Below are 15,351 nucleotides of genomic sequence, written 5' to 3'. Positions count from 1 at the left end.
TTTGGAACAACATGAGGGTGAGTAATTAATGACAGAATTTTCATTCTTCGGTGAACTATTCCTTTAAGTCCTACTTAAGTGAGTCAAAAAAGCACACTTAAGTTCAGGTAATGGCATTTAATATAACTTTAAACTACATTACATTTTCAGTTATTTGCAATTAAGATGCAATTACTGCCTGAAAACATTCAGTTCTCACTTAAGTATTCAAGTATGCTTAAGTGTGCGTCTTTGCGTCTTTGCATATATGCGTAATAATATTTGTGTATTGTCTGTTTCACTACGCTGATCCACAATCACATTCACATTTATTGTAATGGCAGTGCTGAGGGATTTCTGCAGAACGTCACACGCTGCAGCTGCAGCACTGCCTTTGGCTATGGTCTACATACACAGACACACACACAGCTGCGGTCCTCTCTGTGCTTCTGACTTGTGGTCTGGACAGTCATTATGTATAGACTTGAGTCACTGAATTGGTGGTGAGCTCTCCTGGGGACATGAAGGTTTGTGTCAATAATGTTCACGCACACCACACAAAGGATTTGAGGGCCAGTGAACGACCAGAGATTTAGACACAGAACAATGCTTGCCATTGTTGCACAGAACCTTTTGACTCGGACTTTAATAGCACACTGCAAACAGACAAGTATTATAGAATGAAAGAGCCTATATACTGTATATGTTTGTGAGCCTTTGAAAATTTCTGCATTAATTGCTCATAAAATGTAGTCTAATCTTAGTTTAACGCACAGTTACAGACAAGCACAATCTGGCTATACTGATAACACACAAACAGTTTAACTTTTCAGTCGGTCATCCGACGTGACGTCTCCGTTCCCTCCTTCAGGGAACGAGGGTTACCATACGTAACCGAGACGTTCAGTAATTTAAGGGAGTGACAACTGCATTCTACTACCGACCTGACTCACAAAAAAGTGAAATTCATGCAGTGTGTACAAAAACGAACTGAAAAACTAGTTGTTAATTATGCGTTTAGACATACATCAAAGTTGTGGTGCATTAAATCACAGGGAACGAAGTATATCTTGACTCATTACCGTTGCCAGATCTTGCTAGAAAAAAAAAAAATAAAAGCCCATAATAAACGCAAATCCAAATGTGTTATCTTGGGAAAAAGCCAAACACAAGATATCGCGTCCTGCGCCTGCCTACTTTATTAACTCCATAAACTGGGTGAGCCGAGCCCAAACAACAAGCCTAAAGCACAAATAATCATCACTTATAGTGGACATGGCAACCCTTTGAGAGCACGCGTTTATGTTTGAGCCTTCCAAACATAAGAGCCTTCCAAACATAAACAAAACATGGCGGATCTGTTGGTGATTTAGTTAAGATAGCCAAACATAATGAGTCTTTGGTAGCTGTAATATTACTTTGGTCAAAAATAGTGAATACCAAACATGAGACAGCAAAACGTTACTATGATTACAATGGTGTCAGTCATGGCAGTTTCGAGAGTTCGGTTTTGTACACACACAAAACGATAATTCAGCAGATTCACTCCTGTATTTAAAGGGATAGTTCACCCAAAAATGAAAATTCTGTCATTAATTACTCACCCTCATGTCGTTCCAAACCCGTAAGACCTTCATTCATCTTCGGAACTCAAATGAAGATATTTTTGATGAAATCTGAGAGCTTTCTGACCCTGCACAGACAGCAACACAACTACCACGTTCAAGGTGTTGAAAGGTAGTAAGGACATCATTAAGATAGTCCATGTGACAGCAGTGGTTCAAGATGAGCGAAGGTCTTACGGGTTTGGAATGACATGAGGGTGAGTAATTAATGACAGAATTTTCATTTTTGGGTGAACTATTCCTTTAAATTCCTTTAAAAACTTTACAGTGTGTATGTGGCCAAATACTCAGAGAAGATAAATAGCTTCTCTAAAGAAGATTCTTAGATCAAAAATGACTATCACACCCTTGATGATGCATCACAGTAGAGAAAACTTGTCAAAACAGCGATTTAAAGAAACCTTGATGCTAATACATCTGACACCCATCCTGTATAATCACTGATGTGTTGACTGGCTCTTAAAAATAAAGGTTCTTTATTGGCATCTGTGGGTTCCATGAAAAATGTTTAACAACGGTTCTTTTAAGAACTGTTCACTGAAAGGTTCTTTGGGGAATCAAATATGTTTCTTCCATGGCATCACTGCGAAAACCCCTTTTTGGAACCTTTCGTTTAAAGAGTGTGGAGGATCGTTTGCGAGAAGCATTAAATTCTGGGTTATCAGGGCAAGCAGTAATTGCAGTTTGGCTCTCTGTGTATATACTAGATAAAGGCCTTTGTCCTGAGGGAAAGCTGTGTTGCACTGAGTGCCATCATGATTAAAAAGGGATATCATTTAACGCTACTTGCGTAAAATAAGGAAAGAGTAGAGTGGAGTGCTGTTTATGAAACAAAATAAATAGTTTTCTGAAACACAATCCCTCTTTCAGTAAACAAAGATCAGTTACATCTTTGGCCATGACCCAGAAGTGATGCAATGTAATTGATTTATTCTCAAGAGACCAGATAAGGTTGGCATTATAGAAAATAGAGGATGTATAAAAAAGGCAGCAATGAAAAGAACCTCTAGGGATTTGACTGTTTTTTTTTTTTTTTTTAAATACTGAAATGGGTAAGATTTATCTGGAAAATTTGGATCATATTTTATTATTTTCTACATCTTATTTCTGTATTCAGTAGCATGTACATTCCCCTCTTACTGAACCTGTTAACTATAACTATTTTATTTTCAGTTTTTCTTTTCAGTTTAGTTTAGTTTTCATCAGTGTAGTAACAAGTTTTTATGATGTTTTCCCTAGTAAAAAAGTAATATATTTAAAATACATTTATTTCATACTAAGTATAGTTCAAATCTATTGACATATTTACTGACATATCGCTCAAGACTTTCTGATGTAAAAATTATAATTAAACATTATTTGGAGTACTGCTTGTGCACAATGCACATTTCTTAAAATCAAGCCTAAAATGTGTTTTAATGCCACCATTGATGAGGATTGTTTGATATTTGAATAATATCGGTCTTTAAATGCAAGATATTTAAACTGAAGTATACTTGCAATAGTTCCGCTTTAGCATAATCAGATATACTTCAGTATATCTTTAGTTGGACCTAAGAACTTCTTTCGTACAATTAAAGTGCATTAAGTACAAAATTAGTTGTTCCAATTTAGCAGACTTAATAAGTCAATGAACAGCATTAATCAATGAACAATTAAAATTAAGCAAGCAAATAAAAGACATCTCATCTATGAGGGAACCGAACAAGAACAAGAAGATCCAACAAATTCTAGGACTTCTGGATGCAGCATCTCTTCCCTAATGCAAACTGACCATTTAACAAGTGCCTTTTACCACCAGGACAAAACGGAAGTAAAGGAGGCTTTACTTGAAGTAAACCGAATAAGACGTGTTCTGTGAATCATACAGTGACACCGAGGTGCTTTAGTGAGGACCGTGTTGTTTTCCCCAACAACAAAACATGAATCACTAAAGTTCTGAAGGACCTGCTGAGCCAAAAGAAGGTGGTCTGAAGACAAAAGGAGGAGGCAAAGAGGATACAGGAAGACATGAAAATGGTACTTGAGATAGGGGAGAAATGATAACAGCACAAGCGTGATTGCAAACTTAGTCAGAACAGCATGAAGGAGGTGTGGAGTGGGATGAAAACCATCACTGACTGCAAACTGGCCAGTAGCCATGCATTAAAGCAAAGCTTGCTTTCGTCAAATTTGGTTTTCAGTTGCCCACTATAACCCTTTCATGCAGTGAGGACACTGAAGCCTCCATCCCACTCCCTCAGTCTCAGCCTGGCTATCTCTGCTGATCAGTTGTGAAGGGAATTGAGGAAGCTCCACACAGCGGCACAGCCTGATATAATCAGCCTCAGGGAGCTCGAGACACAAGCTAACCAATTCTGCAGGCTTCTCAAACACCTGCTCTCTCCTTCAGTTTGATAAAGGTGCTTCAATTCAGGAGCTGACAAAGATGACATTCAACCTTAGGGAATATATAGGCTCTCCGATCATGAAGTCCTTTAAGGGGCTGGACCCGAAATAGCTCGAATCCCTGGTCGTCTAAAATGGATTCATTGTAGCTTGATGGTCTGATCTTTATGCTCCAGATAGGCCCTCTTTTTGCCCACTTTTTCCCCCACTTCTGGACTTTGGGTTTGTCAAAATTAAAAAAAATTCTCAATGTTCTCCACATTTTGGATATTTCCCCTTCTGATAAAGAAGATAAATGTACTGAATATTTTTCTAAAAAACTGCACTTGCAGATAATATAACACTTTTATGATGTTTCTTAACACACTTAAGTACACTTTTAAAAAGTAGGTTTTATAATAATGTCAAATTAAAAGCTTTACTTAGAAGCACATTTTAAATTATGTTTTAATAGTCATTCTTTAAAGAAGTACATTTATTTTGATATGTTGACTAACCTACTAAATTACATGTAAAGTAGTTGATTATAAATTAACTAATGTGTGTTATTCAATATTACATTTAAAGATATTATTTGAAATGTAGCTAAATTGCAACTTTATCATGACAAATGTGCAATTACAAACATATTTATATGCATGACAAATAAGTTTCGATAGAAATGACATTCAGGTATGTGAGTATTACGAAATTACGTTAAGTCCTACTTAAGTCGGTCAAAAAAGCACTGCTAAGTTAATCTACATTTAAACTGTAAACATTTTCATTTAATTGCAAAAAAAAAAGTTTGATAATAAGTATATCCATGCAAAATAAGTATAGCCACAATAAGTGCTTAAGTGTACTTCTTTGTCAAAAGAGTCAGCACATGGATCCAACACACCATAAATATTTAGAGTTATGAAGTACTGAATGTGTTATGAAGTACTAAATACTAAATGTGACCACACAAATACAAGAGAAAGAAAAAGGGGCAGGCAAAACATTAAAAATTAAAAAGCAGATTACTTTGATGTCATGGGCTGAAATGGGCTTTGAAAAGCAGATTTTAAAACTGTGGATTATAGAAAGGCAAAGGTGCTTAGAGGGAACGAGTGCAGTGCTGTCTTAATTTCACTGAACATTCCCATATTAACAACGGATGTATCTGAGCAACATGGCTGTTTATTTGTAGTTTTTGTATTTTCGCTTTTTATAGTACACTGGGGCTTTGACTTTTTATTGCTTGGTTTTATTGTTGTTTTATATTAGTTTTATGCTTTCATATTAAATGTGCTGATGTAGCAACAATGAACTTTTACTGTTACAATTATCACTCAACAGTGACCATTAGCATTTTTTTAAAATGTTTCTGAGCCATATTGTAACAGCATATGAGCTCAACGAAGAGCCAACACCCCAACTGTGGAAGTCAGACAAAGTCAAATATGATAGACAGTCTGTTTTGCCAAACATAAGTTTAATTGCTAACATTGTAAAAAAAAGCAGCAAACAACAACTAGTCAGCAACTAGTTCCTTGTGAAAAAGAAGTGTGCTTGCTTGTATTGAATGTGCACTTGCAATACTATAAAATCTATTTATAAAATTATACTTTATTTTATATTACTTTTTAAAATGTACTTAATTGTGTTAAAAAAACAAAGTCATGGATTTGTACTTTAAGGATACTTAAATTGCCTTTTATTTCATTTATATTATCTGCAAATACAGTTTTTAAATATACTTTATTTTTAAAAATTAAAAAAACATAATTGTATGCTAAAGTATACTTTTTTCACAATAGCTGCTAAGCTAAACTGCATGAAATAAGAACATGATGCTCATGTTCTGCTTTAGCCTACTCAGCCTACACATTTTGCTCATCACTAATTAGCATTTACTTATTTAGTCTTTGATGGGCTGTATATATGAAATATGCATAAAGTTACCATGAATTTCTTCCCTTGATCTGCTGTAGGCTTAGACTGACTCATCATGCTAATCACACACGCTGATGTGCAAGTGTTGACTGGTATGAAGAACAGGGAAGTGCTATAAGTATGGACTGATGCACTAATAATTTCACCAAGCTTAGCTATTAGCAATATTACTGACATATTAATACTAACTTATCGTTTAGCTAATACTTTTACAAATAGGTAACTTATATTACACGTAGAAACAGCCTAACATCATGGCATTACGGGACAATACTGATAAAAATGCTAATGAAATGACCAGTGCTAATCTTCAACAGTAGATGGCAACAAACGTCTTTTTGAGTGAGTGATCTGAATAATTCATTCAAGCGATTCATTCAAAACACTGATTCGTTCAGCTGAATCATTCACTCAACCAATTTGTTCAAGCCACTGATTCATTCAGGAGCCCTGCTGTGTGTTTTGCTGTGGATATGTTGGCAAATATTTTTGCTGTTGGAGTAAAAATAGACAAAGTAAGTGGCAATATTTGGTATAAAATGTAAGTTGTATAATATTAACTTCTTATTTGTTGAACCGTTGTATGAAAGCAGTATCATAATCGTGTTTAAGCACCGCAGGTGTGATTCAGCTATATTGCTAGTGTGATAATGCTTAAATATAATTTGATCGCATACGATATTAGTTTATAGCTAATAACGAATAGAACAGGCCAAAGCTGGCCTGAGGTGTGTGTGTACTGTATGTGTATGTTTCTAATAGTGCAAAGACAGTGTAGAAAAAGTGGTGGAAAGAATAGCTCTGAGAAAACTACAAGCATCAGCTATCTGCTCTTGCCTCTGCAACATCGCAGAACCAGAGACATGAAATGGACAGCAGGGCAGAATCAACAGACCCCCTCATCTAGCAAGCTTTGATATCTGTATGATGCCTTATAATAAGTCTAGAGATGCTCCGAGTCCCTTCTGGGGTTGTAACAATAAACCAAATGCTTCTGTTATAAATTTCACCACACAGCATGCAAGATGTCAGCGATTAGGATCTATCTCAATGTGTATCCCAATCTTTTTCTCATTATTGCTTATTACATTGTGAGTCTGCTGGGGTTGTGGGATGGTGTGTGTCAAGAGAGCCAGAAGTAGGAGTTTTTGCAAAGATTATTAGAGAGAAAAGAAACACATACAGTAGCAACCAAGTGCTAAACCAGGATGATTCATGAGTTTTCAAACTATGTGAGACCAAGGATGCCTAAATGAAATATTTGGCTTTAAATCATTAAAGTACAATCTGAAAATATAATATTGCTTTACATCTAATTTTGCATAATGTTCAATGTGTAAACCTTAAAATAAAAACCTAGCTGTCAATAAATAGAAATTAAAGTAAATTAAATTTATATATATATATGATTTTATGTTTAGCACAATTGACATAATCATGAGAATATAAAGTCATAGTTGATCTCATGAAATGTAATTAATTTGATTATTAATGAATACATTTAAAGTTCTATATAAATAATCATGAAATTATTCTGTTACACATATAACACATATAATTATTAAAATACATTTTAAAAATAAAAGTATGTGGTCATAGACCATCTCAACTTTTCTTCTTTGATCATATGCAATAGCGCTTTGTTATGCATTATTTGAAGGCTGAATTTAACAAATGTTTCTAGCCTCAAAGGCAATAAAAGCATTCAGATCAATTGTGCTTGGTTTGAAAAAGCTAAAAGCTTTTTTTTTTTAAATTAACTATCAATAAACTAAACATTATTTTTTGTGTCCTTATTTTTTAAACTACCGTAGGCTTTGCGGCGTATTGATTCAGCGTTGACAGATGAAATTACAAGGTGATGAATTGTGTGTTTAAAGGTCATAGGGTCACAGGTCAGTAAGCAGACAAATGCTGTGAAAATTAAAATGTACAACGCTTTGCCAGGAAGCATGATTAATTAAACTAATACATCAGATTAAACCGGGCAAGCGAAGAGGCAGGATTCCCTTGGCCATTTAATGAGCATTCTCCCACATATAATTATGTTAGAGAAGGCAGGGAAGGTGACAGCATACTAAAGAAATTACAATACGCACTACAATTTAGAAATACACACAATTAAAAACCATGACGTTCATAGGACACAACAGCATCATTCTGAACCTGTGAGATTGCACTGCTTCAGAATTAAGTGATAAAAGGTTCCTCTGATAAAGGATATGCAGCTAAAAGCGATAGTGTAAAAATAGGCTCAGAACCAGGTTGTTGCTATGGAAGAGTAAGTAGAAATCCTGGAATTCCTCACCCACACACACACACACACTGATACACAAGGAGTGCTCCATGTTGATGCGCTGCTGTTTTTCTTTACAGTTGTATTTATCCACCCCCCTCCTGTTCTTTTCTATTAGATGGACAGGAAACTTGGAGTAATTGTACTGTACACAGCACTTGTAGTTAGATGTGAAAAGATGATCTGCAAATATTGTAAGACAAAGCTGTCTTGCAAAAACAGAGCATTTTGAACCAAACATGCTTGTGATGTATATCTGATGATACTGCTACAAAATCGTTCTGAAGTATTACATGCTAATGCGATGACGTTGATCTCACATGTAATCAAATCCAGTGGGACCAATGTCTGACAAATTGCAAATGGATTATTGTTTTTATTTGATGTGGATTTTCATGAATTTAATGCATAATGTAATTGTATAAATACAAATAATATATTTTTTTTATCAAATTTTAAAACCTAACAGGATTTTTGTGAGTTTATTTATTTATTTATTTTTAGTTATCTGATGTACAATACAGTTCAAAAGTTTGGATTATGTAAGATTTTTTTTTTTCATTATGTGCTCTCTCCAAGGCTGAATAGCTACAGTAAAAACATTAATATTGTGAAATATTATTACAATTTAAAATAACTGTTAATTTTATTTTAATAAATTTTAAAATGTAATTTATTCCTGTGATGAAAAACTGAATTTTCAGCATCATTACTCCAGTCTTTAGTGTCACATGATCCTTCAGAAATCATTCTAATATGCTGATATGCTGCTCAAGAAACATTTCTTTTTATTATCAATGTTAAAAACTGTTTTTTTTATCCTTTTTCATGATTCTTTGATGAATAGAAAGGTCAAAAGAATCTTTTGTAATTTTATAAATACTGTATCTTTATTGTCACTTTTGACCAATTGAATGCATCCTTGCTGACTAAAAGTAATCATTTCTTTCAAAATATAATCTTGCTAACCCAAAACTTATAACAATATTTTTTAAGTGTCCTAAAGTGTCACAATTTACGTCCTTTGTAAATAGATTGTAAATAGCTCAGATTCTAATAAACAAGATTCAATTCATGTATGTTCACAGGAGATGCGACATCCAAAGAGAGCAGCCCCTTTATCAACAGCAGCACCAGTGACGTAGAGAAAAGCCAGCAGTATGATGGGAAAAACATGGCCCTGTTTGAGGTAGTCCAGTGTTGCTAATGATTTAAAACAGCTAGAGATGAATGTGCAGTAGGTTTACACGTTTGTTTGTATGTGTGTGTTGTGTAGGAGGAGATGGACACCAGTCCAATGGTATCTTCTCTGCTGAGCAGCCTCGCCAACTACTCCAACCTGACGCAGGGCAGTAAAGAGCATGAGGAGGCAGAAAACAACGAGGAGGCGCGCAAGAAAACCGTGCAGGTGACAAGAACTCTTCCATTATCTCTGCAGACTGCCAAATCACTACTGACCCTTCTTTCATGATCCTCAGTCTTCTGTGTTGATGGATGGTAGCTACTCATTGACTGGGTGGATGTTGATTGACAAGCAGCTAAAATGGCCTTTTAATGATGCTGTATATTGAGCATTATGTTCCATGGTGTCCTGATCATTGATTGGTTGATTGATAGGCTCCACGTATGGGCACCATCATGGGCGTTTACCTGCCATGTCTGCAGAACATCCTGGGGGTGATCCTGTTCCTCAGGATGACCTGGTTGGTGGGCGCTGGAGGCGTCTTGGGAACCTTCACCATTGTCTTCATGTGTTGCTCCACGGTCAGTCTTAAACACACATACACTACAGGAGGCATGGGGGGGGTCCGTTATGCCAGTGGATTGGACACACAAGCTCAAACGCTCTACAAATAGGCACACTATCCTTCAGATCTGAATGTATTTTACACAGACAGAAAGGTCTGTTCAGGCCTGGAAAGCAGAATTCTTTATTACCATTATGCAGCAAGAGCCCCAGAGACTCGCTCTCCAGAGCTTAGGGTTTCCTTTTACCCCTCTGCTCCTTTAACTGGAGATTGCTTAGAGTTATACAATCACTTTGTTGTAAGTTACTTTGGTGAGTTGGTTTGTGAGCGTGCCAGACGGTGTTTCTGCCAAGAACATAAATGCAAATGCTTACATGAGGTGTTTGATTTCAGAGCTGTCAGTTTAGCACATGTAGCTCCTGCTGCTGGTGATTCTTGTGACGTGCGTAGGGCCCTATGAAATCCACTTTATTTTTTCCTAGATACTGTGGGATTTATTTATTTTTTATTTTTTTCACAATTTTAATTTGTCGTTTTTGTTTTGATGGAGTCCATTTTAATAATTAGATTAAGTGTTAATAATAAAAAAGCATGTTTAAATAAATAATCATGAAACTTATATAAAACAACAAATTATTTTTAGGGCCCATGAAATCTGTTTTAATTTTTCCCAAATTCTGGTGTATTTTTCCCTAATTCTACATTTTCCGTTTTCATTTTTATTGATTCCATTTTAATGGTTTAATTCAGTTTTAATAATCAAAAAGCATGGCTAATTAATTGAATTAATAAAACTTTAAACATTTAATAATTTGTTACATTTTTTACAATACTGGGGCCCTATGAAATGTTTTCTATTTACTTATTTTTTTTTTTGAAAATGTGTTTTCTGTTTAAATTCATCTGTATTTGTCTGTATTGGCAAACAAAGTGCTGCATAACATAGGTGTAATTAATTAAAACATGGAAGAAAAAATTTTGATATTTTGTGAAACCTTACAATATAAACAAATAAATTTTTTTAATCATTTTATTATTATTGTTGTTATTTTGAGAAGTGCATTCTACTTATAATAGAACTTACAATAGAAATATTTTTGGTCACAATTTCTTCAAGTTAAACCAAACTTATATTTTGTTAGTTGTAGTTAAGACCTTTCTGTTCAAGATTCTGTGTGTATCTGACGATACTTTTTAATCAAATGAAATGGTGAAATGCTGTTTAAGTGACCCTTGATGAAGTTCATGTGTTCATATCCTCATGTAATGAGACTGCAGATACTGAAAACAGCATGACCGTCATGCATGTTGGTGTATAGTAGACGAAACTGCACCGTGCATTCACACAGAGACAAACAGAACATGTTCATATTTAAATAGCAGTCTTTTTGCAGTTTAATATTCACATACACTAGTCCATATAATGATTTGATTAAATGTGCAGCCCTATTTTTTCTTTTTTTTTCATCTAAAATTTGTCAAATTCCAAGTTATACCACTTTTTGACTGTATTCCGTGATTCTATCCATGTTTTCAGCATTATGAAAATCGTAGGCCCCTACGTGTGTGTGTGTGTGTGTGTGTGTGTGTGTGTGTGTGTTTGCATGCATTCTGTGCGTGCTCATGTCACATATTAGTGAATATTTGCTGCAGTACTTTGTTTCACCATTATTATGTAAGTGAATGTGCAGTGTGGTCCCACTCTGAGCTCTTTCCCCTCCTGTCATATCTGTTTTAATATTGTTTGATATAAAAAAGCTGAAAGCTGTCCCTTCAGATTCTACCACCATAAATCCCCTATCATGCCCTTCTGACCCTGCCAAACCCCAGGAAATACACACACACTCACAGAATAATTCTGTAAAGCCACACTCACTAGTCATTGTCACAAGGTTTGTTTCGGTCCTGGCTGCTCTGGCAGTATATGAATACTAACAAATAAATAATATTCTAGCTTCATGATTTAGAGTTTGAGTACATCAAATATCATACAAGTTACATGAGTGTAAAAATGTATGTATGTATGTTAAAGTATGCTGCCATTCAAAAATTTGAAAGAAATTTAGCAAAGATGACTTAAATTGATCAAAAGTGACAGTAAAGTTATTTATAATATTAGATTTCTATTGCTGTTCTTTAGAAATAATCCTGATATAAAAAAAGTATCACAGTTTTCACAGAAATAATAAGCAGCACAGTTGTTTTTCACATTGACAATAATCAGAAAGGTTTCTTAAACAGCTAATCAGCATATTAGAATGATTTCTGAAGGATCATGTGACACTGAAGACTGAAGTAATGATGCTGAAAATTCAGCTTTGCATCACATGAATAAATTACATATTAAAATATTTTAGAATATAAAATAGATTTTTTTTTATTGTAATATTATTTTGCAATATTACTTTTTTGTTGTTGTTGCGCATAAGAGACTAATTTTAAAAAACATAAAATAAAATATGAAGACACGATAATAAAATTTGCTTTTTAAAAAATAATGACTGTTAATAAACAGGTTTCTGAGACAGTGTTAACATGCAATGTATGGGCATTATATGTAATATTGTATGTAATAATTTATTATGAAAATATTGGCAACAATTTACAATAAGATCTTATTTGTTAACATTAGTCAATGCATTTTCCTTTAACAATAAGCAATGTATTTTTTAATACTCTCTGTCAGTGTTAGTTAATAAAATACAGTTGTTCATCATTTTTTCATGTTAGTTTACAGTTCAATAAGTAATGTTAACAGATACAACTTTTGATTTAAAAAAAATTATTATTAAATGATAAAATTAATGTAAATACAGAATTTAATGTTAATGTTAACAAATGAAACCTTGTTGTTAAGTATTGCCAAAATATTTAACCAACAAACAAAAAATTACACAATAATGGTACAATATAATTACAGAATTCATGTTTTTATGCAGGGCCTTCACTTAAAGTCAAGGGGCCTGGGACAAAATTATTATCCCCCCATTCCCTTAAGATTAATGAGTCAGCTATACGGCTGTAAACCCCCCCTCAGCCGCACAATGTCTTAATGTACTCAGTGTTTCTTTTCTAATAAATACATTTTTCTTGCACGAGTGACTGGAGGACTTAGTGGGGGCCTCTTGTCTCTGTCACTCACTGTCCCCTCTGTATTGATCTTTATTTACTCTATTTCCAGACTATGCTGACTGCTATCTCAATGAGTGCTATTGCCACCAATGGAGTTGTGCCAGGTGAGCAGAATTCAGCGTGTTTGTGTTTGTGTGCAGACGCCCAGACGACAGCCGTCCTGTTGTTCTTCATGGGCAGTTACACAGTGCACAGTACAGCTCCCTACTGTGCTGAGATCAGCTCCGCATTCATAACTGTGTGGATGCATGTCTGTCTCTAGGTTTATTTGGAATAACTGTAACCTGTAGATGTGCCTCTTGTGTCAAAAGGACATTTCAAGAAAAGAAAAATATGATGAAGGCGTGAAATGCTCTACTACGTATATGCCTAATGGTAAATTTGTTTGTGCACTTACAGCTGGAGGTTCATACTACATGATCTCTCGTTCACTGGGGCCAGAGTTTGGAGGGGCCGTTGGTATATGTTTCTATCTGGGCACCACTTTTGCAGGAGCCATGGGCCAGAGTTTGGAGGGGCCGTTGGTATATGTTTCTATCTGGGCGCCACTTTTGCAGGAGCCATGTACATCCTGGGCTGCATCGAAATCCTGCTGGTACATTTTCATTGCTTTGTGTGTGTGTGTGTGTGTGTGTGTGTGTGTGTGTGTGTGTATATATATAATTTTCATTTTTTTATTTTAAAGCAAAATTAGCTGACAAGTCTTTCAGGCAATGATGCAAACTATAAATTACATTATTTAGCTTCAGTGTTATTTTAATATCATTGAAATACTGAAAGTTTTCATTAGTATTTTAGTTCCTCTTCAGGAACTCGAGCTGCATTGGAAAACGCTACGGGAACGCCTTCTGTGACCACACACACTTTACAGTTTGTTTGTTGTCTGCTTGGGAGCGAAGCACAGTTGTTACTGCCTTGCTTTGCTCTCAGAGGGCTCTCTTTGAGAGGAGAGAGGGCGCGGGGAGAGGGTGCGACGCTCCGCCTGTCTTTCTCCGAGGAGATTGATACGGAGGGCATCAAAGAGCTCGCCAGTTGCACAAGCATCAGTTACACAAGCAATATTATGCCTGATATTATAATGAGCAGCATTAATAGGGAGCGGAGCTCGCGCAGTCGGCTCTCGGGGGGCGGATTGTGCTTTTACCACTGTTAAGCGCTCCGCTCTCGCCAGGCACGCTCCGAGGAGTGTGTCCGTGCCTGTGATCTTGCGATTGCGGTCCCGCTGCTGCTGAGGCACGGCGGCGACTGAGATCGCGGGGATCGCACTTGATCTGGCGGACGGGTTGGAGACGGCTCGTCCTATCTCCACCCGTGTTCCCTAGATCTAGAGCTCGTTCTCGAGGCTTGGAAGCCCGTGCTGCAGTTCTTCCCCCTCTGAGCGAGAGCTTGCTGCTGCGGCCATCTTTTCTCTGAGGAGATTGATGTTGTTTGTGTGACTGAACGGCTCGCGCGCTGCCGAGGCAACCCTTATATTAGATCATTCGGTTTTTGATGTGAATCTTTCTCACCAGATCGTATTTACTCCTCTGGTTGTTTGACTGCATTTAATTCTGAGGAATAAAATGAAGTTTTTATCTGACTACAGGTATGAGAAGTTAGATATACAGGGGCTCTTGGGATAAAAATTTCTCGAGTGAGAGCACGCGTTAACCTCTCTTCCTCTGAGGAGGTTGAGGCGGTCAGCAGGGGCTGCTGGGCGGGAGCAGTCCCAACCTACCGTGTTCCAGCCCCTCATTCTGGGGGCCTCACTTCTCGTACTCTGCAGAGTCTAGAGTCAGAGTGGCGCTCCCAGGCCGAAGGCTTCTAGCAGAAGGCGGGTCTGCGGACCGTCATTCTCGCTGGATAGTCTTCATCATAAATGTCCTGACGCCTAAGGCCTAGGACTTTTTGAGGGCCAGCTCCCTCTGGGGAAGAGCGGTATACATCGCATTACACAGTGCCCGTCTCTCCTCAGTGCCCTCAGGAGGTCGGTCTGCCAACCCTGCCGGTGTTCCAGGGCGCAGTGGTCTCCGGCGAGCGCTTCTCTCAGTTACCGCCCGGAAACGTAGCGGTACTAAGAGGCTCGCGACCTCCACGGAGGTCTCTAGAGCAGCTAGTACAGTCGTCCCCTGCCGGTCCGCCGCTTCAGGGCACCGAACTAGCCGCTCTGGTTACACCAGAGGTCAGTCTCGAGAGACTGATTCCCTTAGTAGATTATTTAGCAGCGTGGAAGCTACTGCCAAATGTGTCTCAATGGGTCCTGCGTACTGTAGAAAGAGGCTAC

At 36.8% G+C, this 15,351-nt stretch overlaps 1 protein-coding gene across 1 annotated transcript in view; it reads left to right on the top strand.

Moving 5' to 3' along the window:
• Positions 1-15,351, top strand: part of LOC107747216 (solute carrier family 12 member 5-like) — a 54,679-nt gene that overhangs the window by 21,659 nt on the left and 17,669 nt on the right. The window contains exons 2-7 of the mRNA XM_016561665.1: positions 9,297-9,397; positions 9,485-9,616; positions 9,826-9,972; positions 13,138-13,192; positions 13,488-13,580; positions 13,646-13,683. Of these exons, the coding sequence (XP_016417151.1) occupies positions 9,297-9,397; positions 9,485-9,616; positions 9,826-9,972; positions 13,138-13,192; positions 13,488-13,580; positions 13,646-13,683 (566 nt within the window). The remainder of the gene's footprint in view (positions 1-9,296; positions 9,398-9,484; positions 9,617-9,825; positions 9,973-13,137; positions 13,193-13,487; positions 13,581-13,645; positions 13,684-15,351) is intronic.

Source organism: Sinocyclocheilus rhinocerous, unplaced genomic scaffold, assembly GCF_001515625.1.
Source record: "Sinocyclocheilus rhinocerous isolate Xijiao unplaced genomic scaffold, SAMN03320098_v1.1 scaffold559, whole genome shotgun sequence".
NCBI lineage: Eukaryota > Metazoa > Chordata > Actinopteri > Cypriniformes > Cyprinidae > Sinocyclocheilus > Sinocyclocheilus rhinocerous.
Note: the sequence above shows the minus strand (reverse complement) of the source record. Positions and strands in the feature narration are given on the sequence as shown.